The 23,560-nt window shown below is 49.6% G+C and overlaps 6 protein-coding genes across 7 annotated transcripts in view; 3 read left to right on the top strand and 3 right to left on the bottom strand.

Annotated features, from left to right (window-relative positions):
- LOC120957985 (CD109 antigen) overlaps positions 1-11,809 on the top strand; it is a 33,927-nt gene extending 22,118 nt beyond the window's left edge. For both annotated transcript variants that reach the window (XM_040380484.2, XM_049608235.1), the window contains 8 exons: positions 3,988-5,821; positions 5,897-8,305; positions 8,379-8,565; positions 9,531-9,922; positions 9,997-10,190; positions 10,271-10,445; positions 10,508-10,613; positions 10,691-11,809. In XM_040380484.2, coding sequence (XP_040236418.2) covers positions 4,031-5,821; positions 5,897-8,305; positions 8,379-8,565; positions 9,531-9,922; positions 9,997-10,190; positions 10,271-10,445; positions 10,508-10,613; positions 10,691-10,905 — 5,469 coding nt within the window. In that variant the 5' untranslated portion in view covers positions 3,988-4,030 and the 3' untranslated portion in view covers positions 10,906-11,809. The remainder of the gene's footprint in view (positions 1-3,987; positions 5,822-5,896; positions 8,306-8,378; positions 8,566-9,530; positions 9,923-9,996; positions 10,191-10,270; positions 10,446-10,507; positions 10,614-10,690) is intronic.
- A 1,541-nt stretch (positions 11,810-13,350) lies between these two features.
- Positions 13,351-15,196, bottom strand: LOC120957988 (geranylgeranyl transferase type-1 subunit beta). Its single transcript, XM_040380488.2, has 3 exons — positions 14,670-15,196; positions 14,130-14,598; positions 13,351-14,060 (listed from the first exon to the last, which is right to left on the bottom strand). The coding sequence occupies exons 1-3, from the start codon at positions 14,777-14,779 to the stop codon at positions 13,533-13,535; spliced, it is 1,107 nt and encodes a 368-aa protein (XP_040236422.1). The 5' UTR covers positions 14,780-15,196; the 3' UTR covers positions 13,351-13,532.
- Positions 15,197-15,309: 113 nt separating this feature from the next.
- On the top strand, positions 15,310-16,333 carry LOC120957989 (probable 39S ribosomal protein L24, mitochondrial). The gene is made up of 2 exons (XM_040380489.2): positions 15,310-15,510; positions 15,594-16,333. Exons 1-2 carry the CDS (start codon positions 15,418-15,420, stop codon positions 16,254-16,256), a joined length of 756 nt encoding a protein of 251 aa, XP_040236423.2. The 5' UTR covers positions 15,310-15,417; the 3' UTR covers positions 16,257-16,333.
- Positions 16,260-18,215, bottom strand: LOC120957987 (UDP-glucosyltransferase 2-like). Its single transcript, XM_040380486.2, has 2 exons — positions 17,879-18,215; positions 16,260-17,797 (listed from the first exon to the last, which is right to left on the bottom strand). The coding sequence occupies exons 1-2, from the start codon at positions 18,129-18,131 to the stop codon at positions 16,359-16,361; spliced, it is 1,692 nt and encodes a 563-aa protein (XP_040236420.2). The 5' UTR covers positions 18,132-18,215; the 3' UTR covers positions 16,260-16,358.
- A 428-nt stretch (positions 18,216-18,643) lies between these two features.
- On the bottom strand, positions 18,644-22,515 carry LOC120957986 (uncharacterized). Its single transcript, XM_040380485.2, has 12 exons — positions 22,344-22,515; positions 22,194-22,280; positions 21,928-22,129; positions 21,668-21,835; positions 21,514-21,608; positions 21,283-21,437; positions 21,029-21,212; positions 20,718-20,970; positions 20,389-20,654; positions 19,670-20,310; positions 19,240-19,585; positions 18,644-19,161 (listed from the first exon to the last, which is right to left on the bottom strand). The coding sequence occupies exons 1-12, from the start codon at positions 22,408-22,410 to the stop codon at positions 18,866-18,868; spliced, it is 2,760 nt and encodes a 919-aa protein (XP_040236419.2). The 5' UTR covers positions 22,411-22,515; the 3' UTR covers positions 18,644-18,865.
- A 417-nt stretch (positions 22,516-22,932) lies between these two features.
- LOC120957991 (sperm flagellar protein 1-like) lies at positions 22,933-23,547 on the top strand. Its single transcript, XM_040380491.2, has 2 exons — positions 22,933-23,165; positions 23,230-23,547. The coding sequence occupies exons 1-2, from the start codon at positions 23,042-23,044 to the stop codon at positions 23,526-23,528; spliced, it is 423 nt and encodes a 140-aa protein (XP_040236425.1). The 5' UTR covers positions 22,933-23,041; the 3' UTR covers positions 23,529-23,547.
- Positions 23,548-23,560: the final 13 nt, after the last annotated feature.

The following is a 23,560-nucleotide window of genomic DNA, read 5'->3' as shown; positions in this document are numbered from 1 at the left end:
ATGATGCAGGGATACCGACACGATCGGAGAAATGATGATCATGTTTCTTCAGTGTTGTTGCGTTCTTGGGGAATGTATACAACATCCTCTCTTGGATGTAGGTTATTTCGTGTCCAGTGTTCTGGAGGCACGAGCCATCGTACGTGTGGTGCGTGCAATGTGGTGCATTCTTCAAGAAATGCATCCAGTGGGATGTTTGAAATATTTCACGCAGAAAAGCAGTATAATTTATTGCAACAATACGACGGCTATTCCGGAGCGAATGGTGTGATGGGGTTGGGTACCATCGACACATTCTTCCCATCCATCTCACACAGTCTTTTTCCCTCCATATGTGTTGATGTTATGGAGCGCGCGTGGTGGTAGGTCGTCAGATTTCTTCATGGGCTCGTCTTGTTCCTCGTGTTTTGACTAATATCTTGCCACCAGCGAAGTGTGAAACGATTGCGGTAAACGCACATCTGCTCGGTGGGAAATTACTCAACTCTTTGACGTTGCAGCTGCCAGCGCTGTGTTGACAGTTGTGCTATGTTCTTCGATTTTTCTGGATCTTGAACCCAAGAAAGTACCATTCTAACATATTGTATCAATTCTGAAGAGTATGATTTCAACTCTAGTACAACATTATGAACTCCTTCTTTAGTACATACATCTTCTTTCAAAATATTCGTCAGAATAACCGATAACGAATAGGCACGCGCTCTTGTCTCTGTTGCGCGTGTTTACTGCAATCAAAGTATCGTTCGAACACATCAGGATGCATGCTGAAGAGCTGCTTCTGGACAGTGTCAAGAGCGGTTGGCAGTGTGCCTGAGGCTCGAATGAGGGAAAGTGTTTCTACCACTTTGCCTTTTTTCGAAGTAATTATGTTTCTTCTTTCAGAATGAAAATCTTACTCTCCACATCTGTCTATACGATCGGACGCGCGTACGGGCCGCGCACGTACAGGCGCAGATGTGGATCGCTGCCTCGTCCGTTCGCTGGTTGATCGATTTCAAGTAGAATGTTTTCAAATTTGGTTTGAACATTGTCCGTAACTAATCTATCGCTGCTCGCGTGTGTTGAATTCTTCCACTGTGGGGTGTTGTTTTCTCATGCGCTTTCTTCCTTGTTTTTGAAATGTCTGGACATTGGGGGGATAAGACACAAGCCGCGCCGCATCCCCAGGTCAAAGTACTTGAGTGAGGCAGACAGCCGAAGGATAATGTTACGCCACAACACACGTAACCGCAAAACGCTGGTCATATTGCAATAGGAGAAAAGGGAGGGCAAACCTTCACAGTTGAGACCACCCTAAAGACTTGTTTTCTAACATCTTGAATGGTTAATAGACAGTCTCTTGTCTGTAGAAATCAAGAATAAATTCTGGTCAAATTAATTTAAAATTAATCGCACAAAACACACACACGCATCATCGATCACGAAACCATCAACAACGCTATGTACGATTGGCACACAAAAACTCTAACCCCATTCAATGTCAAGAACGTCATCCAATGCACACACGCGAGCCTTCTTTCTTTTGCACATTCAATCATTGATACCCGCTTCCGGTGGCTAATTTTGCGGTCGGCCGTTGCCGGCTGCGCGTAACATGATACGCGTAGAATAAAAATGACAAAACGCCGGTCGCGCACGACTCTGCTGCTGCATGCACACGTGGTGTAGCCGTCGCAGTCAGGAACCACCACGCCACCACACAGTGGTGTCTCGCTGCTGCTGCTGCTGCTCCATTTAATTGTTTGTGTGTTGCATTGGACAATGTTCCTTTGTGAGTCGAACTTGGGAGATACACACCTAATACACGGGATCACAAAATCATGCGGTGTGTGGCTGGTATTTTTCATTCATTGTGTTTGCATGCATGCCCTCGAAAAAATGAAATAGTGGGTAGTTCACGGTCACGGGCTGTTGAATCGATTGGCGGACCTAAAGTCATTAGAGCAGTGGTTAGAGGTTTATAGAAAAAAATGGAACGAATTCATAATTTTTTGAAACTATTTTGATGATGAAAATACCAAACACTTCTTATTCGTAGCTTTTTGTTATGAGCATTGCATACTTTTAGGCGTTTTGCACACATTCTCGTGTAGATATCAATATAAACCTAATGCTACCAATTTCTGAGTGTCTTTCTAGGGCAAATAATACTAATCCAACTTTCCCGTATGTCTAAACGAAGACAAATTTCTACCAGCGACCAAAATACCGTGAAATCATGTGTCAAATACCCTTTTTCTATCATGGTACAATGGCCGTGATTACTCTTTCCCGATACGGAACAGCGACAGTATCATGAGTCACACTGCATGAAAGCATCTTCTCTTAACCTTTATAATCCCTTTATATCCCTTCGTTTTCCATTTGATTGTATGTGACCTTCAGAGTGTGTAATGCGTTGTGGTGTTGGATTGTTATCGATTTTTTCGCCGGCCGGCTTTCCATTTCGTGTGCCAACAGTGATGGAGGTTACAGGAGGCGTTTGTGTATTGGAGAATGAGAGGAATTCTATTAAAGTTTAACCGTTTTGATCGCACAGTTTGATACGGTTGACATCATTGCAATGTGTTTGTTCTCCCGGGTGGTGTTTTCAAAGTAATGCCCTATTTAAATCAAAGTGTTCATTTACACACGAATCCTCTTCTCCTCTTCTTAACGCCATTTCAACTACATCAGAACTGTACTCAAGTGGTTTTTTTTTGTGAAATGACTCTCTTTATATCGGTGTAAAACTTCCATTCCATCCTCATCTCGTTGCCGTCTTCCGAGACAGTAGGATGCCACGGCCCGGAGCAAATATGAACCTCGGATGGTTCCTGTTTGGCGCCATGATAAACGATCTTTTATTATGTTTTACTCGATGAAGATAATGCGACAGAGAATCATCAGCATCATCTCGTTACTTTTAGCCTGGCAATCTTGGCAGTCATTTTTTTGTGTGTGCGCCGCCTCATTCGCGCGGACGCGCCCAATGATTAATGAGGCAAAGTGTGTGGCAACGACCGCAGCAGCATGAAACACACTCACTTTTAGTAGCCGGCAAACGAGAAAGAGTTGAAAGAGTTCGTTTTTATTAGTGGGAAATCCGCATTTAAAGTGGAGAATCAGCTTACCAGAGAGGAGCTACTAGTCAGAGCTTCATTTGCATACATTCTTCAATGATAATCATCATTGTAAAGGGGGGTCTCGTTTTGGTTCGTGAGAATCTTTCGTGCACATTTTGGTTAAGATGTTTTACTCGAAGATGGTCCAATGATCAGATAATGATTAATGAAGTGGTAGGACAGTTAAGATACACACATAAGGAATTTATTAAAAATGACAAATGATTATTCTTTTATGTTCTTTTCGAAGAACAACATTGATCATCATGCAAGAATTGCATCGTACAGCATCAGGTCCCATGTGTTTTGTCTAACGCCTTCTAAATCCCATTTCTGAAATGAACTTCAAACTCCGTAATGTCTTTTGACCTCCGCAACTTCCCCCTATATCGATGCACAACAGAAGCATGTAATGATACATCTCTGACCGGCAAGGTCCACACTCCCTCTTCTATTTCGCAATTGGTCATCTATTGGCGTTCCACAGCTTTGAAACCTGTGTGTGTGTGTGTGCACATCACATGTTCAACTAGAAAAAGGTAACATGTGTGACTGTCATTAACCGATCTTAAATGATATTAATTTTATGGCATAATCTCTCCAAGCAAAGCCCTACTGTGGAGAGATGAACACCTAGAGGAGGAGGGATGTGCATTACTTTGATGTGTGAAGTCTTTTGTCCCCTGCGAGGGACACGATTTGTCGTAAATCTCACCCCCTTTTTAACGACTACAACACAAACCCCGTTTTCTCTGTCTGTGGCCTGGTCAAAGAGAGACCATTTTAATATACACTTCGACATCTGTTGCACATAATCGACGTGCGATACTCATTTCTCTGCTGTCTTTGCTAACCTATTTTCTATTTCTCTATTTCTTTTTAGAACACAACAACGATCTGGCTGTGTAAAACACATATCCAACGCCATGAAGGCTAGTAAGCATCCGACCACCCGCGGGTCGGATGCAAGGACAACACCGCTGCTGCTGCTTCTGTGCTTGTTCATCGCGTCCCAAGCGAACCTTCTCGTGCAAGCGCAACAATCGCAACCACAGTCGAACGATGTCAATCGCTACAACCCGCAGGACCCGTTTGGTGGCCGACAGCAGTACAACCCGCAGTATCCAAGCAGCCAGTACGATCCGAACACACGCACCAATCAAGGACTTCCACCGTCGCAGTCTTCCGGCACGAACTATCAGCGTGACTACTACGGCAACAATGCTGTAAATGGCAACAACCAAGACTCGAACAGCATCGACAGCAATCGGTTCGGGCAGGACAACCGAAATGTGGTCCTGCAGTCGACGACACCGCGCGATTACTTCAACCGCCAAACGACACCACCGTTCCGCACGCGCACTTCGAACCGCAATCCGTTCTCCAACAACGACTACGCCGCCGGCAACTCGTTCTCCCAGGGCATTACGTACTTTATCGTTGCGTCGAAAATGGTACGCCCGGGGCAGGTGTACAAGGTGGCGGTGTCGGTGCTGGAATCGCATCTGCCGCTTACGGTGCGCACGAGTATTTCGCGCGATGGCGTCGAGCTGAGCAGCGAGACGAAACCGATCACGGTCGGTGTGCCGGAAACGATGCTGATGCGGGTGCCACCGACCAGCGTGGTGGGCGAGTACAAGCTGCGGGTGGAGGGCTCGTACGACAAGAACTTTGGCGGGTACGTGTTTGCGAACGAGACGAAGCTGATCTTCTCCCAGCGCTCGATGACGATCTTCGTGCAGACGGACAAGCCGGTGTACATGCAGGGCGAAACGGTGCGGTTCCGGGCGATCCCGATCACGACCGAGCTGAAGGGCTTCGACAAGGAGATGAACGTGTACATGCTCGACCCGGCGGGGCACATTATGCGGCGGTGGCTGTCGCGCCAGTCGAACCAGGGCTCGGTCAGTCTGCAGTACCAGCTGTCGGATCAGCCGGTGTTTGGTGAGTGGAAGATAAGGATTGAGGCGCAGGGCCAGATCGAGGAGGCCCGGTTCAACGTGGAGGAGTACTACCAGACGCGGTTCGAGGTGAATGTGACGATGCCGGCCTTCTTCTTCAACACCGATCGGTACATTTACGGGCGCATTATGGCGAACTTTACGAACGGCACGCCGGTGAAGGGCAATTTGACGCTGAAGGCAACGATTCGACCGATTGGGTTCTTCAATCCGGAAGCGATCAATCAGATGAATCGCGTTGGCAATTTGGGGCGACTGACGAACCTGAACCAGAACGTGCCTTATTATCTGCAGAAGACGAACCCGGATCTGCTGAACCAGTACAACCCGCAGAACAGCTTTAGCAGTCAGATCGGGGGACGCGATCAGGGCGGATACGATGGCGTTGGGCAGGGGTACGACGGGCGCTACTCGTCCAACAACTTCCAGGACTCGTACGTGATCGAGCGCCATCTGAACTTTGACGAAGAGTGGCCGTTCTGGATCAAGAAGCCGGTCGAGAGCGACTCGCAGTGGGACTCGTGGACCAACACGTACCGGGACAGTTTGCCGTATCTGCGCTTCTTTAACGGCACGTACAACTTCCGCTTCCCGATGGCCGAGCTGGCCCAGCTGGTGCCGAACCTGTCCGGGATGGAGATCCTGTTTACGGCGCGGGTTGGCGAGCGGTACTACAACGAGATTGTGGAAGGCTACTCGCTGACGCGCGTGTACAACTCATCGATTCGTATCGCTTTCCTAGGAGATTCGCCACAGGTTAGGGCGGGCAATTTTTGTTGATGATTTAATGAGGAAATCTTTGCTGATTTGCTTTTTCCCCTTCATTTTTAGGTATTTAAACCATCGATGCCGTTTACCGTGTACCTGATCGCGGAGTACCACGACGGATCGCCCCTCCCGCTGGATGAGTTCAATGCGGGGCGCATGGAGGTGTCCGGCACGATCGATAGTCGCGCCTCCGGCGGGCGCAATTCCTTCGACAGCCGCGTCCTACACATGTCGCAGAAGGCGGGCGTGTGGGAGCTGAAGCTCGACATCCGGCACGATCTGAACCTGGAGAACACGAAGCAAACGAACGAATTCTTGAACGAAATCCAATCGATGCGGCTGGTCGCGAACTACATCGACCCGTCGGGCGAGCGAGCCTCGACCGAGCTGCTGCTGCTGTCCCACTTTTCGCCCAACAACCACAACATCAAGGTGCACACGAGCACGACGGACGCGAAGGTGGGCGAGTACATAACGCTGCACGTGCAGAGCAACTTCTACATCAAGGACTTCAACTATCTGGTGATGTCGAAGGGCATCATCCTGGTGACGGGGCACGAAAACATGAAGGGCGGCGTCAAGACGATGGCAATCACGCTGAGCGCGGAGATGGCACCGGCCGCTACGATCGTGGTGTGGCACATCGGGCGGTACGGGAAGCTGCTGACGGACAGTTTGACCTTCCCGGTGAATGGCATTTCGCGCAACAATTTTACGGTGTTCATTAACAACCGGAAGGCGCGGACGGGCGAGAAGGTGGAGGTGGCGATCTACGGGGAACCGGGCTCGTACGTGGGCCTGTCCGCGATCGACAACGCGTTCTACACGATGCAGGCGGGCAATGAGCTGACGTACGCGAACGTCATTCAGAAGATGCTGTCGTTCGATGAGCACACGAACGGGACGTTCAAGAAGACGTGGATGTCGCACGACGGTGATCCGGATGAGCTGGTGTACTATCCGGCGTCCACGTTCGGGATCGATGCGAACAGGACGTTCGATTATGCGGGGCTGGTTGTGTTCACGGATGGGGTGGTGCCGATGCGACCGACGATTTGTGATGCGGCGCTGAACTACAGTGAGTGTTTGAATGGGCGCTGCTATCGGACGGACAAGCGGTGCGATGGGTACATGGACTGTGAGGACGGGACGGATGAGGCTGGGTGTAGCACGCGCAACGAGACACTGCTGGTTGAGTTCCGAAAGTTCCGGTTCAACCGGATCCTGCGCCACTATCAGAACGTTTGGCTGTGGAAGGACGTGAACATTGGGCCGCATGGGCGTTACATCTTCAATCTGGATGTGCCGCAGGTGCCAGCGCTGTGGTCGGTTTCGGCGTTCGGGATTAGTGGGACGCGCGGGTACGGCATGATACGCAAACCGATCGAGTACGTGGGCATTCAGCCGTTCTTCATCAATGTGGAGATGCCGACCGCCTGCCATCAGGGTGAGCAGGTGGGCATAAGGGTGGCGGTGTTCAACTACCAGACGGTGGACATCGAGGCGACGGTGGTGCTGCACAGCTCGCCCGACTATCAGTTCGTGCACGTGGAGGAGGACGGTATAGTGCGGTCGTACAATCCGCGCACCTCGTTCGGCGAGCATCAGTTCTACATCTACCTGAACGCGCAGGACTCGACCAACGTGTATCTGCCGATCGTGCCGACGCGGTTGGGTGAGATCGAGGTAACGATCCACGCCTCCACGCTGCTCGGTGCGCATCAGATCAGCCGCAAGATTACGGTGGAGGCGGACGGGCTGCCACAGTACCGCCACCAGTCCATCCTGCTCGATCTGCGCAACCGTGCCTATCTGGTGCAGTTCATGCACGTGAACGTCACGGAAACGCCCATCATCCCGTACGAGATCGATCGGTACTATGTGTTCGGTTCGAATCGGGCGCGCATCTCCGTGGTCGGTGATGTGGTCGGCGCCATCTTTCCCACCATGCCCATCAACACCACGTCGCTGCTGGAGCTGCCGATGGATGCGGCGGAACAGAACATGTTCAGCTTTGCCGCCAACTTCTACACCATCAAGTACATGCGCGCGAGTACGCTGCGCGACAAACGGACGGAAAAGCAAGCGTTCCACTTTATGAACATACTGTACCAGCGGCAGCTGAGCTACCTGATGGAGGACGGTGGCTTTTCGCTGTTCCGTGCCGACTGGAACCAGTCCGCACCGTCCGTCTGGCTGACCGCGTACTGTGCGCAGGTGTTTGGCGAGATGGCCGGGTTGTACGAGTACGAGAACTTTATCTTCATCGATCCGTACATGATACAGAAGAATATGCATTGGCTGTTGCGCCACCAGAAGGAGGATGGCTCGTTCTGGGAGGAAACGTGGCTGCCCGACCGGAAGGCTAACAGTTCCGCGTTCTTTTCGCGCAACGATGTGGTGCGTGAGAAGAATGTAACGCTAACGGCGCACGTGCTTATAACGCTAACGACCGTTAACTTGCCAGCTGGGGTGAGTAGCAATGAAAAATCCTTTTATTGTGGTTACTTGGATCGGTTATTTATTTATTTATTTATTTCTACAGAGACTTGCGGCAAGGGTAGCGTTATCACAGCAAAGAGCGTTACAGTACTTGCAGCGCAATTTGGCCACGATAAAGGAGTCCGGTTCGACGTACGAAATAGCAATCGTCGCGTACGCACTGATGATAGCGAAGGCACCGAAGGCGGAGGCCGCTTTTACGATGCTTTCCGCAAAGATGCGATCAATTGGTAAGGATTTTTAGGCCGTCATGTCATTGTAACGCCTAACCAGTGCTGCAAAATGTCATCAGCATCACGAGATGATCACCAACGACAATGAACAATGCACATATCCGTAGTAGCGTGATGCTCATTGCTGATACTCAATGAAAGTGCGTCATGCCAAACGCGACGAATGCTTCAGTCCAACGCGATACTCTGACAAGCTGATGATGATGATGATGAGCTGATGATCAGTGATGAGACGCAAACAGTTGGTGGACTTAATCACATGCTTGGTGACATTTTGTTTAGCACCCAACTCTCGGTCACTCACTTGGTCATGACATTGTCTGTGGGTGATAATCACAATATTCTTGGAATATACTTTGCGTTTAGTCCCAAGCAACAACAAAATGATCATTCTTTCTCGCTCTATCTGCTTTGATTGTCTGTCGGGTTAAGTAGAGCGAGAAAACATTTTCATTTTGTTGCATGGAACCACTCGCACGCACCGTATATCTCCCATGACTATCGTGATATGATCATCGACACAAAATGTCGCGACCAAGTGACTGGCAAAGAGTTGGTGGCACAAAATGTCACCAAGCATGTGATCAACTCGTCGCATTAACTGTTTGAGCCTCACCTCTGATCATCACTGTAGAGTTCGTGACGCTGACATGATTTTGTCTCAGCCGGAATTTGTCATGACTATGTCAGTGACATTTTGCAGAACTGATCACAGTAAAAAAAGTCATGACATATTGATTGACCAAGTGTTGGTCGCAAAAATATCATGGAACATGTATTGGACACACCAATCGTTATGAGTATCACCTCTGATTATCACAAATGAGTACGTGACGCTGACATGGATTTTGTTTTAGTCAGATTTTTTATGACATTGACAGTGACAGTTTTGCAGCACTGCGCAATACATTTTCCTGTTTATAACATCAGTATCTGTTTCCTTTCTTCCCTCAAAAAAACAGGCGAATTTAACTACTGGGGCGAAGAGGAAGTGCCACTGCCACCGACCAAGCTGGAAAATCAGCGCTACTTCTCGCTGCCCCGCCTGCCGTACAAGTACGATTCGCTCAACATCCAAACGACGGCTTACGCGCTGCTGACGTACGTGTCGCGGCAAGAGATACACGTCGATCCGATCGTGGCATGGTTGAACGCCCAGCGCCTGACCGATGGTGGCTGGGCCTCGAGTCAGGATACGGGCATGGCGATGAAGGCGCTGACCGAGTACAGTACGCGCAATCGCGTTTCGAACGTGACGCAGCTCGCCATCAAGGTGGAGGCAACGTCCCTGCCCGGCGAAACGAAGCAGCTGTACATTACGCGCAAGAGCTTAGCTCAGCAGCAGTTTTTGGATGTAAGTGGTGGAGAATTCGGCGGAGGCGGGGATGATGATTAAAGAATTAATGATTTTCATAATGATTGTAACAGGTGCCTAATGCTTGGGGTACGGTGCGAGTGGAGGCAACCGGTGTCGGCTATGCCATCCTTCAGATGCACGTCCAGTACTCGGTCGATACGTACAAGTTCCAGACGCAACCGCCCGTGCCGGCCTTCGATCTGACCACGCGGACGATCTTCCACGGCAGGAATCAGTCGCACATCAGCTACGTCATCTGTCAACGGTAAGAGAGAGCGCGCAGTAGGCGGCGAGAAAAAGGCGAACGTGTGTGAATAACAATTGTTTTGTTTTTTCCCCCTCCAGATGGATCAACACGCAGGAATCGATCCGCTCGGGTATGGCGGTACTGGATGTGGCCGTACCGACCGGCTACATGATACAGCAGCAGAAGCTCGACTCGTACATCCTCAGCCAGCGGGTGCGCAATCTCCAGCGGGCTCGCTTCCAGGAGCGAAAGGTGCTCTTCTACTTCGACTATGTAAGTGTTTTGATCGTTTATTCTTAGGGAAAGAATATATATTAATTGTTATCTCTTTGTAGCTGGATAACGATTATGTTTGCGTGAACTTTACACTGGAACGATGGATGCCGGTAGCCAACATGTCACGCTACCTACCGATCCGTGTGTACGATTACTACGCGCCAGGTAAAAGAGCGATCACAGCACCCCTTGGTAACAGCAAATGATCTCCCTTTATCTAACAACCGTTTATCTCATTCCAGAACGCTTCAATGAGACCATCTTTGATTCGCTGCAAACCTACCTGCTGAACATCTGCGAAGTGTGCGGCAGCTCGCAGTGCCCGTACTGCTCGATCTACAACATTGCCGTCCGCTTCCCGGGCTCGATCGTGCTGATGCTGCTGACCAGCATCGTGCTCGTGGCCCGCCACTACCGAATAGTCAATCCAAATGGGTGGATTTTCCTCAACGATTAAAATCGCGATCGAAGAAGAAGCGCAAAATGTGTAAATATACAAACAACAAAACCTTTCCCCACTTTTGGATTCCTCCCTACGCTTCCGCCGGGGGAGAGGAATTGATTCCATTCAAGCAAAAAACAATCACTGAATATCGAATGAGCGAGAATCTCCTTATATCAATACTTGTTGCGTCCGTTTTTTTTTGCTAGTAGAGTAGTTAAACGTTTTCTTTTTAAGCTAGATTTTAGGGGTTAATAGACACACTTAACAACAGCACCATCCATCATCACCGTCCGGCAGCCATCCAAAGGACACAGATTTTTGTGTTTTGAAATAGGAAAAAAACAGGATAATCCAAACTTTATCAATCACAATTTATACAACACCGTGTAGAGAAACAGAAACAAAAGTTTTGCTATCTGCCCTAAGAAAATGTGGACAAAATAAGCAATTCTTTTTTTTACAAAGACTAGCATCGTAAGCTTTTTTGTGAACATGAAAGTAAGAATTTCGCTGTTTTAGCAGCTCCGTCTTTCTCCCCCCTTGACACAAAAATCGTTTTTTTTTTGTTTTTTGTAGAAGGAACTCTAACGCGCTAATAGTTTTCATTTAAATAGAATAAATTTAAGCTCACAACTTAAGAAATTGCGAAAGAGGAGAGATGGTGAAATTTTCGATTTCCATATATCTCTCCTCTCGTAAAAAAGCAAAGCAAAAGAAGGCCGTCCATTTTGATTCTGGTCAACGTATCAATTCGTGTTCTTTTTTTAAATATTAAATTTACTTATTTTTTTATATGTTTTTTTCACTTCTTCGTGCGCGTATGAACCTTTTTTATATAAAATATACCGTTTTGTTTTAAGTAGAGAGCCAGAGGTAAAGCAAAAATAGTTCGATGTAGTAAAACGAAACAAAAGTCGTTAAAAAAGGTACGCGCAAACCATTTTTAACGCAAAAGGATAAAAGGAACGATAACACAATTTTGAAAACATAACTTTTGCTAAAGAAAAACAGCTAACAAATATTTTCAAAAGTAACAGTTTGAAAATGAAAAGAAAATGCAATGGAAAGTAGAAGAGAAACTGCAGCTTTTTTGTGTAGTGAGAAAAGCAGGAGGAGATAAGCAAAGGAGTAGAACGGGACGATACAAATTGTTAAGGTGCCTTAGAGCGTCGTCGTTTACCTTTTTACAAACCACCAACCATACACGGACCTCTCTCGTTAATTGAGCGACCTCCACACGCCATCATAACAAAACAATAGCAAGGAAGAAGAGTGTGTGTGAGCCATTTTCTTACCACAAAAGTATTTTTTTGCCAGCTAAATTTAAGAAGCGCGCCATCACTAAATAAGAGGAGCGAGAGAGAGAGAGAGAGGTACATCATGTATTGGAACACCACAGATCAGATGAGAAGAGGTCCCGTGCGGGAGCTGTATTGTACGAAAACAGCCAATTGAAAGAAGAGGAAATGGATACAGAAAAATTGGAAATAAATAATGGAAGCAATGAAGATCTTGTAAAATCAGAGTTTTTTTTAAATTTTAATGTTAAAAACTGACTTCTTTTGGGGCTGTCTGGTAACATTCACACTACGTGACCGATAATCTCCAACCAATTGAACGTTTGTTGGGTGTAGCAGCAGTAGTCCATGATAAAAGGGTAATTTCCATAGCGACACTGCGCTTCTTCCATACCAAAGTGTTTGCCTCCATTGCGCCTCCGTACAATAAAAGCCACTCATTCTGAGGAGGCCGTTAGTCTCCGGCTGCTGGCTGTAAATATAAAAATGGAGCCCTTGTGCTGTGTTCGTGTTTGTAAATATCCAAGGGCCAATTAACCGGCTGCCGCTGAGCAAACTAAATTACAACACCGCATGCATACGTGAGCAATCTAAGCGCGCTTGTGTTTACAGCCGCGCGCGCGTACCCAAGGCAAAAGGCGGTTTTATATGGCCCTGTTCGGTGGATCGGAGACCTGGGTGCGAAGAAAAAGTCGGTTTGTGTCACTAAAATATTTCGCTTTTATTTTTCTTCCCCTTTTTCCTTACAGCACTATCTGCCTTAATCACTACTGTTCTCTACTGTTTGTTTGATTCGTTTTATGTATCCCCAAATCCCGCAGTGTTTCTACACACCACATACACAATCTCTCTCTATTAGTTCATTCGAAACGGTGTTCGAAGCGGAAGTATTATTATTATTAACTTAAATAGTAGTAGTTGTGCCTTTTTGGGGGTTGAGGTTATGTTCCCATTTCGCTCGCCTAACTCTCGCAAACTGATCGCAACGGACTGATGGTGAGGCATAAAATTGTGTGTCTTTTGATAAAAGCAAATAACTTATCTACTGAATTTTATGAGCGTTTTGGCGACGCTTGGGCAAATGTGTTCGGCACCGATGGAATATGTTGATGATGTTATCCTAAACCTAATGCCTAATGGTAGCAAAAAGCGCGAAAAATAAATATCTCTATCCCATTTTTTTTTCTATTATTTTCTTTTAAAAATTGCATCTAAAACAACGAAAACTATCCCCAAAAAACAAAACAAATTTTAACAAACAGCTCTCTCTGTGCGCTCTATGTTCCCCTTTTGTGTGTGTGTCGATCTCTGAGTGCGCCCGTTCCACTACCGCTGCTCCTCCTACTCTATGTGCACGGTAACCTCCCCATTGCCGGCGGCCAGTCCCTCCTCCAGCAGCGTCCAGTTGCGCTGCAGCTCCTGCAACCGTCGGTAGGCACGCATCGATATGTTTAAGCTCGGCATCACCTCCTGCAGGCCCGGCTCGTTCAGGAAGCTCAGCCCGCACAGCCCAAAGTACGAGTGGAACGGGTCGGTGTAGGCCTGGGGCCACTTGGAAAACCCGCCGACCGTCGGGTCCTGCGTCGACAGCACGTAGTCCCGGTTGGCCTGGAAGCTGGTCAGCTCGAACGCGTGCAGTATCTTGAGCGTGGCCGCTATCCAGAACGAGTAGCACGTGTCGACCGGTTTGTTCGGCCGGCCCTGGAACCCGTCCTGCTGGCGAAACACCAGCCACCGGATGATCTTGTCCCGCGTGTCGGCCGAAAGGAGGTGCAGCTGGCCGCTCAGCTCCAGGGCCGCGATCGCACAAAACGTGGTGCCGCCGTGCGATTCCATCTCGTAGTGCTGGCTAATGCCGTAATCGTAGCGCTGGAAGAAACAAAAAAAGGAAATTTAGCATAAAATCGAATGAAAAGTGCCCCTCTTTCTAATGCGTACGATGCTTTTGAGTATGTAGTCGGCCATCTTTTTGCGATCGACACGGCCCCAATCGTTCAGCATGGCACAGATCGCCGCCGCACAGTACACGAACCGCATATCCTGTTCGCTGCCCTCGATCGTCGCACTGAAGCTACCGTCTTCCCGCTGCACCGCAGCCACACCCTCGATGATGGCCCGCCGATTGAGGCGCGACAAATCGTCCCCGAGCGCCACCAGCACGGCAATACCCGTGTACGTGATGGCGAGATGGCCCCACCGGTAGAGCTGCAGCCCGCAGGAGTCGGGCGTACCGATCACATCGAACGTGCTGGACCCCTGGATGCCACCGTACCCCCGTTCGCCCGGTTTCGGCACCACCTGCAGCTTGTAGATCCAGTTGCAAATGTCCTGCTGGAAGGTGTCGGTCAGCATGTGCAGCGAGTCCAGCACGTCCAGCCCGCTGACAGCAAAGAAGGCTATGGTTACTCTGTGAAACGGGAGGGAAGTTGATTAGTAATAACAAGAAAGAGTGCTTAACGACATTCGAGCCTTCCTTACCGAGTGGAATCGTGCGACGCCAACCGACCCGGCAGTGTGTGTAGAAATCGTATAAAATACTTGGCGTGTTTGCGGAACTCCACCTCCTCCCCTTCGATATTGTTGTCCATAATGAGGCTAAGATATCCACCCAGCTTCACGCTGTGCAATACCGGAAAGATTATGAAAACGCGGCTGTGGTTGTGTTTGATCGGCTGCACACGATTAGAAACGAAACGTGAGATTCGATCGCGGAAGATACGGTGTAAATGCGCAAAACAGCAAAAGCACACACGGGAGGAAAGGATGCTGTTGTCCGTGTTTTACGTGGAGGAGGAGAAGGTTTCTTTAGACGAGGGATGAAAACAACACTCGGACACTCTCAACTTCGCGCACTCAACAGCACACACCCGATCGCTTCATGCCGCTCCGGTGAAGGTCCCGCGGGAAGAAACCGGAGAAGTATCTGTGCTCGGCAGCGGGTTAAATAATAATAACGAAAGAACGTTTGTCCGACGACCGACGACGAGTCATTTCACTTTGCGTGTGTTTTGGCTGTTTTTCTTTTTTTTGCTGCTGGTGCGCTTTTGACAGCTGCTGTCAGCCTGCATCCCTTCAGGAACGTGTGCGCTGCGTGCGAGCTGTCATAACAATGTGCTGCCGTCGGCCTGCGATTTCATAACAACATTTTCCACCGACTGGAGCGAGTTCGAGAACAAAAGCAAATAATTTGTTAACTTTTGGCGAAATAAAGATAAAAAGCACCAAAATGCGATTAACAACGTTCCTCCAGAAGGTGGGTGATATGTCGAAAAAGTTCTCCAACTTTCCCGACTCGTACGTGAAGCGTTCGATGGAACAGGTAAGTGTGTGTGTAGACCGCGTTCGGCCGGTCCGATCCATCACTACGGAACAGCAACCACTCATTACCAATTCACTTGCCAGGTGTACTGGAAAACGCCCCGAGGCAAACCACAGTACCTGCCCCGTACGGTCGAGCGGCGAAAGTTCCGCTTCACCACGAACCGCCCCTGGACGGGCCAGTTCCGGCAGCAGAACATGCCGGGCACGATCCGGAAGAAGGTGTTCATCGAACCGATCGCCAACTGGAGCTTCTACCGGGGCGACCGGGTCGAGGTGCTGGTCGGCAAAGACAAGGGCAAGCAGGGCATCGTCAGCCAGGTGATCCAGGAGCGGAACTGGGTGATCGTCAGCGGGCTCAACTGCCATCTGCGCAAGGTGGCGGACGAGAAGGAGTACCCCGGCATTATGATCAAATCGGAGAGCCCGCTGCTCGTCACCAGCCAGGTGCAGCTGGTCGATCCGTCCGATCTGCAGGCGACGGCGATCGAGTGGCGCTACACGGAGGACGGCGAGAAGGTGCGGGTGTCGACCAGAACGGGGCGCATCATTCCGATACCGAAGGCGAACGAGGAAACGCACGACTACAAGACGAAGGGCACGTACATCGAGCGGGAGAAGGACACACCGGCGGACGTGGTGAAGGAGATCTCGTTCCAGCCCGCCCTGCGCACCTTCGAGATGGACATTATGGAGCGGCAGGGCATCGAGGAGACGCGCGTACCGCACAAAACGTACTGGTACTAGAGCTGGTTTAGATTTTTACCTTTATTTGTAGCAAAAGAAACACACTAAAGAGAGAGAGAGAGTACAGTTATCGAGAACGATTATGCGCGGAGTGTATTCAATTTAATCTTGGCGATAGTACACTCGACGGCGATTCCGCTGGTTGGGTGCTTGCTTGATCCAGAGCAGGTTTTCGGTCACTTGACGGCAGTACCGGAGAAAGGCATGATACTTATAGTGCAGTGTGTGCGGGAACCGAATAATGCTTCGCAGTTTATAGTACAATTTACGCGTGGAGTTTGGTGTCTTGTACATCCAGCGCAAGAATAGTATAAGCAGCACCGGCCAGAGCACAAGATCGAGCGAATAGTACTCATACCAGCTTAAGTGTATCGCTTTCGATTTTAACCTCGGTGCACCCTTGTGCCGCGCCACGTACTCAATCCAGTACAGTGCCTCCTCCATCGGTTCCACCAGCCGGTCCCTGAAGAGGTGCGCTATTTCCTTCGCCCTCGCCCGATAGCTTTCCCGCTCAACCATACGCCTTACCATCGGCCCGAACGTATGCTCGCTAATGTTCTCAAAGCTCATCTTCTGCGCCATGCCCTCCCTAACGGCACGGTCCGCGTTGCGGTGCTGATCGCCAAAGAACGGCACAAAGAGTACCGGGACGCCGTGATGCATCGCCTCGAACGTGCCAAACTGGCCACCGTGCGAGATGAACAGTACCGTGTTCGGGTGGGCCAAAATATCGTTCTGCGGTGCCCACCGGCGTACCATCACGTTCGGCGGTATGTCCTCGGGCGGTATACGATCGTCCTCGAACTTCCACACCACCCGCTGCTCGAGCGCACCGAACGCGCGCAGTATCGCGGTACGCTTGGCCACCGGCATCAGCGCACTTTGCATGTACGCACCGAGCGAAAAGTAAATGACGCCGTGGCGCGCCCCATCCATAAACTCGGCCAGCTCGTGGGGTAGTGGTGCCGGCGGGCGGATGTGCGCACCGCCGATGTCCACCAGTCCGCGCATGGTGGGCCGCGGGTTGCTCAACACCGGATGGCTGTTGACCAGTATAACCGAGATGGACTGTTCCAGGTCGGATACGCGCGTCCCAAGGAAGTTGATGCCAAACGCACTCCACGCTATCCTGTCTTGACACCCAAGGTACCACCAGTAGCGCCAAAAGCGATCGTACAGCGAGAGCGCAAAGTTGTACGCCCGCTCGTCGATGCTCATGCTGTCGGTGTAGGACAGTACCATGTGCGGCACGAACGACCACGGTGTCCGCAGGCCCATGATCTGGTCGAAAAAGTCCGAATAGCCGTACGTGCTGATGGTCACGATCGGTGCACTGTACTTGTTCGCAAACATGAGCCAACTTTCTTGGAAAAACTGCTCGGCGACGACGAGATCGAACGTGAGATCGGTACGCGCAATGAACTGGCGCACGTTCGCCGACTCCAGCCCGTACTCGCTGGTGTTGAGGCCAAGGTCCCAGTACATGTTCAGCTTGTCAAAGTCCGACGTTTGGCTTGCGTCGAACAAACCCTCCACTGGGACTGTATGAGGGGGGGAGAAGAGAAAGAAAATGCCATTTGGGCATTATTTTTCTGCCCATTTCTTTCACGTACCTTACTTACATGTCTCCCTTATCGGGTACGGTGGATCGATCAGTACTTCATCGTAGTTCGGCAGCGGTTCACCGTACGGGAAGCTCGTAATGCACGTTACCTCGTGCTGCCGATCGGTCAGCTCGCGTATAAAGTGTTTCAGCATGAGCCAATGGCTCGGACCGGGAAAGGGGGCAAGAAACAGTATCCGGTACCCATCGGCACTGGACAGCAGTCCGCCGAGCAGGAACAAACAGCCGGCAAAAGTGATTCGCAGCCACATGGTTCGACTCTGTCGCTGCCTCCAGACCAGCAGCTAAACTATCGATCGGTTATGTGGCGCAAGAATGGGTGCGATGCTAGCACGGAACGCTCTCTTATCGCGTTTAATTTACTCAATAGGTTCCACTTTCAGCTGACTTTCGGTTAAGGAGGGGGTAGAGAGTTATGATTTCTACTCTGATGTATGTTCTACAGCTCGTAGAACAATCTCACCCTCACGTAGAATAGAGAAGAAGCCATAAAATAGAAAGAAAGCTTGCCTTTTCCTGATAAGCAACCCGTAAACGCGAACAAAACTGCGAAGCGGAACCTTCAAATAATGTCGATCGTGGACACGGAACTGAACTTGTTGATTTTCGTAGCAATGAAGTGTTCTTATATTCTTTCTTGATTTCTATGTATTCGTAGAAGATGGTTCTACATATGCTCTCCGTTGCTCGCATGTTCATGTTCGTTTGGTCTTGAGTTTTAGTTCGGCATAAAGTTCCGAACTCATGACTCATGACTTAAGATTTCTAAAGTCTAAAAATCGGAAGCGTTGTGACGATCACCTCCCGCACACGTATTACTTAAATTAATACAAAGTTAATTTAATAATACCATACCATGATGAAGAGTTTAGAGCCTGAGCAGAGGTTTTTTGTTGAACGATCGGCTGTTACAACTCCAAAGATGATGCAACATTGTTAGACGATTGTCGATTGGACTCTAACGCACGCTTTGTCACATCTATTTTTAGGCCACACTTTTGATCCAGCCGACGTACGCTGAGATGCGCGTATGCACAAACAGCTGCTGCTGCGAGTTGCCGTAGCTTATTAGCCCGACCAAGTACTGGGTGGAGGAGTTGTCCGCCGCCCGTCGTTTGTACCAGACGAGCGGATCACCCGTCAGCGAGCGAGGATCGTCCGAGTCGACGTCCACGCACAGCTCGGCGGAGGACAGCTGGCGGACACCGTGCACTCCCAGATACTCCTTGCAGTCGCTGTTGTACTTGGGATAGCTTGACACGAGCTGTGATTCACCATTATCTGTGTAAAATGATGCAGATTGAATGAGTCATTGATCATCCACCCTGAAAACGAGAGCCTCAAAGGTTCGTCGCTTACCTATTACCATCCGGTAAAGCAGGAACGGTGTGTGTGTTTCATTCTGATACAGGCAAATCGGATACTTCATTGCCGTTGGTACGATCTCCTTGTCCAACCGCACCAGCCCAATATCATTCAGCAGCGAGGTGGCGTTATAGTTCGGATGAATGATGACCTCGCGGATGCGTGCGATCACAGGATTGTTCCAGGTGTCGTTCGGATTCCCTGCGCCAACGTTCACCACCGTTGGCAGTGTGCCGGAACCGGACAGACAGTAGGCGGACAGTACCACCAGGCTGCGGCTGACCAGCGTACCGGGACAGTTCCATTCCGTTTGCCGTCCTTTTTCCCATCCAACGTAAACCTGGCCACCCCCACGCAAACGATTAAAATGCATTTAAAATCTTTCTTTGCTAAGAGGTAAGAGGTTTGCAACTCCAATATTTACCATGTGATAGTAAGTACCGATCCTATCCTGCGGCCACCGCTGATACTCGCTGTGGAACGCTCTGTATCGGGTCTCGCACTCATCCAACTCACGTGCGCCCGCACTCGGGCGCGTTTCATTGCGCACGTACTCGTACGGGCAGCAGACGAGCGAACCATCCCTGCAGAGCCGTACGTTACGCTTTACCTGCGCATCGTACGCAATCTTCGGGCAGCGTTGCACCGGCGTACAAAGTCCTTCGCTGCCATCGGGCGCCTTACAGTGATCGTACTGGTACAGGTCACTGTTGATGAACAGTACCGAATCGTCCCGCTCTTTGTAGTTTGGCAGCAGGACCGAACGCATCCACTCGTGATGGTGGCCCAACCGGGTCGCAACCGCCGACCGTCCAAAGCCACAATCCTTGCCGAACAGGTTCAGCGCGTAGATGTGCTCAAAGTGACGCTCCATGCGCCAAACGCGACGCCACAGTGGGGCACCGATTTGCATCTGGCAGGATTCCGGCACCAGGAACGGTTTGTTGCCGAAGCACAGATGCTCTTGGGTGAGCCCATTGGCTAGCCCTTTTTGGTATTCGTCCGGGAAGGAACAGTTGGACAGTTGAAGGTCTGCCCTAGGGGCTAGTTGAACGATCTGTGGTTCTAGAGGGTGGAAGGATGGATGTAGAGCAGCTTAATAATTGAATATCTAAGACATGGCAAGTCATACAAGGTACTCACCGAACTCGGTAATAGGTGAGTCACCGTAGCTGAATTTGTTCAAATCCATCCGACCCTGCCCGGTGACGTAAAACCTTGGATCGGGTAGCTTGAACTCGCTCCAGATGCACGCAGGAACGAAGTCACGCGAAAACTCGTACCGATTCTTTAGCTTCAGCAGAGCAATATTGTTGTCGTACGAGTTCGGTCTGTACTGGGGATGGCGGTGCACCTTAACCACCTCGTTTCGCGTGCCGTTCTGATCGGCTATATGAGATGCAGTCATTCTGGAACGCAAGAACAAATATCATAACTTTTTCCTGATTGCTCCAAACAAAATGGCAAACTACCTTTGGACAGCGGCACAGTGGGCAAGCGTTACAACGGTGTCCTCATCGATGATTACACCGTAACAGTTGTCCGGTCCGTTTGTACCCGGTGGGTAGTGGAGTTTGACCGTCTGTACCGATGAGATGATGTTCATGTGTGCCTTGGTAGAATCGAGTGACTCAAACGTATCACTTTTGCCCATCACTACGTCATCCTCGTACTCTCGCAGGTGTACGTACCGTAATGCGCAAGCATACGGCTTAAAGCTCCACTCTAGAAAGAGTTTAAACAAGGAATGAGTGCGGATCCAAGCTTTTCGGAGTGATCTTACCCCTTATCAGCTCTCCCCGCTTTGCCAGCTCCGAACGTATCCAGGGAATGTAGGGCGACACCTTCATGTACACCCCGGGCGTCGACTGTCCGCAAACGCTGCCGAACGATGTGACGGCAATAATGAACGGTGTCATTTTCGCATTGGCAAGCAGCTTCATCTGCAGCGGACCACCAGAATCTCCCTACAAAATCAACCCATGGTTACTAATGTGTGCTTTAAGCCCTCCCTAATTCCCAGCCCGGATCACCTACCGGACAGGTGTCCATTTTGATGTCCCCTGCGCAGAGTTGATAGTCCTGCAAGCCCTGCCTCAAACCCCGATCACCCTTCCGGTATTGCTGATCGCAGGTGGACTTTGGGACAAGGCTGAGCGACACCTTGAGCAGTATTGGAGTTTTCGCTTGACCTGGGGGCCGCGGGAGGTTAATCCGATTAGAGATAACAGTTTGCGCGGTACGACCACCAGCGGTGGTACAACTTACCGAAGCCGGTTGATCCCCAGCCGGTAGCTTCCATCGAGGGGAAGGGAATCTCTTCATCGTTCCACAGACACCCAGGAGCCACCGTGTCGTGCAGGCTGGAATAATTATTAGCTTAAATGCCGAAATGCCTTTGGTGAGCAGATACTATACTTACGTAACGTTCCTCTCCAGACGTAACAGTGCCAAATCGTGATAGCGCGAGCTAAACCGGTGCTCCGGGTGGCGTATAATTTCGACAATCTTCAGCTGCTGCGCATACTTGTCGTCCGAGTCGTCGTCCAAGTTGATATCACCAAGGCGAACCACATCGGGAGCGGCGTTACTAAGGACAAATGGACAGCGTTAAGGTGTGAATGAAACATGTTTCCTGCTCGTTGTTGTTTCTGTGGTGATGTGGAGCAGTAATCAACATACTTATCGTCTGCGGTACAATGAGCCGCCGTTAGGACGTAGTTCTCCCAGATCAATGAGCCACCACAGTTCCAGTCAATCTTGCCATTCTCCCCCGTCCAACCGACCGCCGCCATATGGGCAAACTCTCGCAGGTAGGCTGGCCTTCCGAAGGCAGGCAGCGGAAGTGGTCCCATGCCGAATTTGTAGTACCGCAGATGACAGTCTAGACGAGTGAAGAGTGTTTCAATGTCATATGGGCACGCTAATAGACAAAGTAAAGACTTTACCATCGATTGATTCCCGTTCGTTGGGCATGAAGATTTCATCCAGAGTCTTGTCTACTCCAGAGTTTACAGGCAGCAGTGATCCGTGTGCTTTAAACCGTATCAAAAATCGTTATATAAAGGTAAACCTTTTCTATCTAAAACTATTCTCACCTGTTCTGCTAATCAGCATCACCAACGTTAATGCCCAAAAGCAACGTGTGCTTGAAGACGGCGCCATCGCTTCTACACTCTCGAATCGAACCGGCCAGTGCGACTGTCGGTTACAAATTAAAGCGTTGCGAACGGCAACAACGGTCGCTTAATCGCAGTAACCTTCTTTCCTCAAGCGAGATGAAACCGGTTTCAACGCATTGATATACAACGTAACGGCCGTTGGACGCCGGGGACGCTTCCAGGGGAAATCCACACCACACAACATCATTAAAGAACTGAATCACGTTTTTGGGCGCCGCGATGTTTAGTAGCAACTACCTGGTTTCTTGTTTTTGAATACGTGTTGTCGGATGTTTTTATTTTATTTTGCATCTTAATTAAGCCTTACTAGAGAAAAGGTTAGCGGCATGAATGAGGTATGACGTAGCTTGAGATGAAGCTTTGAATAAATCGGTTCGCACGTCTTCTATCTGCTATTCTATTTCATAATGCCGTTTGTTTTGATGAATCTAATTAGCCTGACTCAAGGTCTGTGACGTCACACACCAGGGGGCGCTCCTGTTCGAATAGACTGTTCCACCTAATCAACACACTCATCGTAGTAGGTCATACTCTGTTTAGTCTACCGTCGAGACGGCATCAAATTGTGTACACAGAAAAAAATTACACCATTTTGCAAAAAAAAACGCTTCAAAATGCCGTCCAGAAGGAAATCGATACAGCTATCAACACAAGAGCTGATCGATGTGTACCAGTGGGTGAAACAGTTCAATCTCTCGAAGGACATTAAGAACATTAACCGGGACCTTACGGATGGAGGTATAGGGGTGGTACTCCTGGGGTTGTTCGGCGACTTTACTTTAATCAGCCATTGCTTGTGTAGTCCTGGTAGCGGAAATCCTGAAGCATCTCTACCCGAAGCTGGTCGATCTGCACAACTATACGAAATGTTACGCCACCCGCAACAAGCTAGACAACTGGCAGACGCTTAACCGGAAGGTTTTTAGCCGGTTGAACATCTACTTGGATGAGGAGATGATGAGCGATCTGGCTAGTGGAAGCAACGGGATGCTGGAGGTGCTGCTGTTTGAGCTGATGGCTAAGTACAAGTGGGAGAACAAACCAAGCTACTACCAGCACCACGAGGGAGCACAGGAGGAAGGTTACCGAGGGGAAGAATGATTTCCTGGAAGAGCATGGCCACACACAACCAC

This window comes from Anopheles coluzzii, chromosome 3 (assembly GCF_943734685.1).
Source record: "Anopheles coluzzii chromosome 3, AcolN3, whole genome shotgun sequence".
Taxonomy (NCBI): domain Eukaryota; kingdom Metazoa; phylum Arthropoda; class Insecta; order Diptera; family Culicidae; genus Anopheles; species Anopheles coluzzii.
Note: the sequence above shows the minus strand (reverse complement) of the source record. Positions and strands in the feature narration are given on the sequence as shown.

What these genes read in the sequence shown, in the direction of transcription:
- LOC120957988 (XM_040380488.2), bottom strand. Translation starts at nt 14,779, where the DNA reads ATGGACAACAATATCGAAGGGGAGGAGGTGGAGTTCCGCAAACACGCC. An exon ending in GCGTCGCACGATTCCACTCG is followed by an intron (nt 14,599 to 14,669) that starts GTAAGGAAGGCT and finishes CCCGTTTCACAG; the next exon opens with AGTAACCATAGCCTTCTTTG. An exon ending in ACTACATACTCAAAAGCATC is followed by an intron (nt 14,061 to 14,129) that starts GTACGCATTAGA and finishes TGTTTCTTCCAG; the next exon opens with CGCTACGATTACGGCATTAG.
- LOC120957989 (XM_040380489.2), top strand. Translation starts at nt 15,418, where the DNA reads ATGCGATTAACAACGTTCCTCCAGAAGGTGGGTGATATGTCGAAAAAG. An exon ending in TGAAGCGTTCGATGGAACAG is followed by an intron (nt 15,511 to 15,593) that starts GTAAGTGTGTGT and finishes TTCACTTGCCAG; the next exon opens with GTGTACTGGAAAACGCCCCG.
- LOC120957987 (XM_040380486.2), bottom strand. Translation starts at nt 18,131, where the DNA reads ATGTGGCTGCGAATCACTTTTGCCGGCTGTTTGTTCCTGCTCGGCGGA. An exon ending in GTACCCGATAAGGGAGACAT is followed by an intron (nt 17,798 to 17,878) that starts GTAAGTAAGGTA and finishes CCCCTCATACAG; the next exon opens with TCCCAGTGGAGGGTTTGTTC.
- LOC120957986 (XM_040380485.2), bottom strand. Translation starts at nt 22,410, where the DNA reads ATGGCGCCGTCTTCAAGCACACGTTGCTTTTGGGCATTAACGTTGGTG. An exon ending in CGTCTGGAGAGGAACGTTAC is followed by an intron (nt 21,609 to 21,667) that starts GTAAGTATAGTA and finishes TAATTATTCCAG; the next exon opens with CCTGCACGACACGGTGGCTC. An exon ending in TCGGTACTTACTATCACATG is followed by an intron (nt 19,586 to 19,669) that starts GTAAATATTGGA and finishes GGGGGTGGCCAG; the next exon opens with GTTTACGTTGGATGGGAAAA.
- LOC120957991 (XM_040380491.2), top strand. Translation starts at nt 23,042, where the DNA reads ATGCCGTCCAGAAGGAAATCGATACAGCTATCAACACAAGAGCTGATC. An exon ending in CCGGGACCTTACGGATGGAG is followed by an intron (nt 23,166 to 23,229) that starts GTATAGGGGTGG and finishes TTGCTTGTGTAG; the next exon opens with TCCTGGTAGCGGAAATCCTG.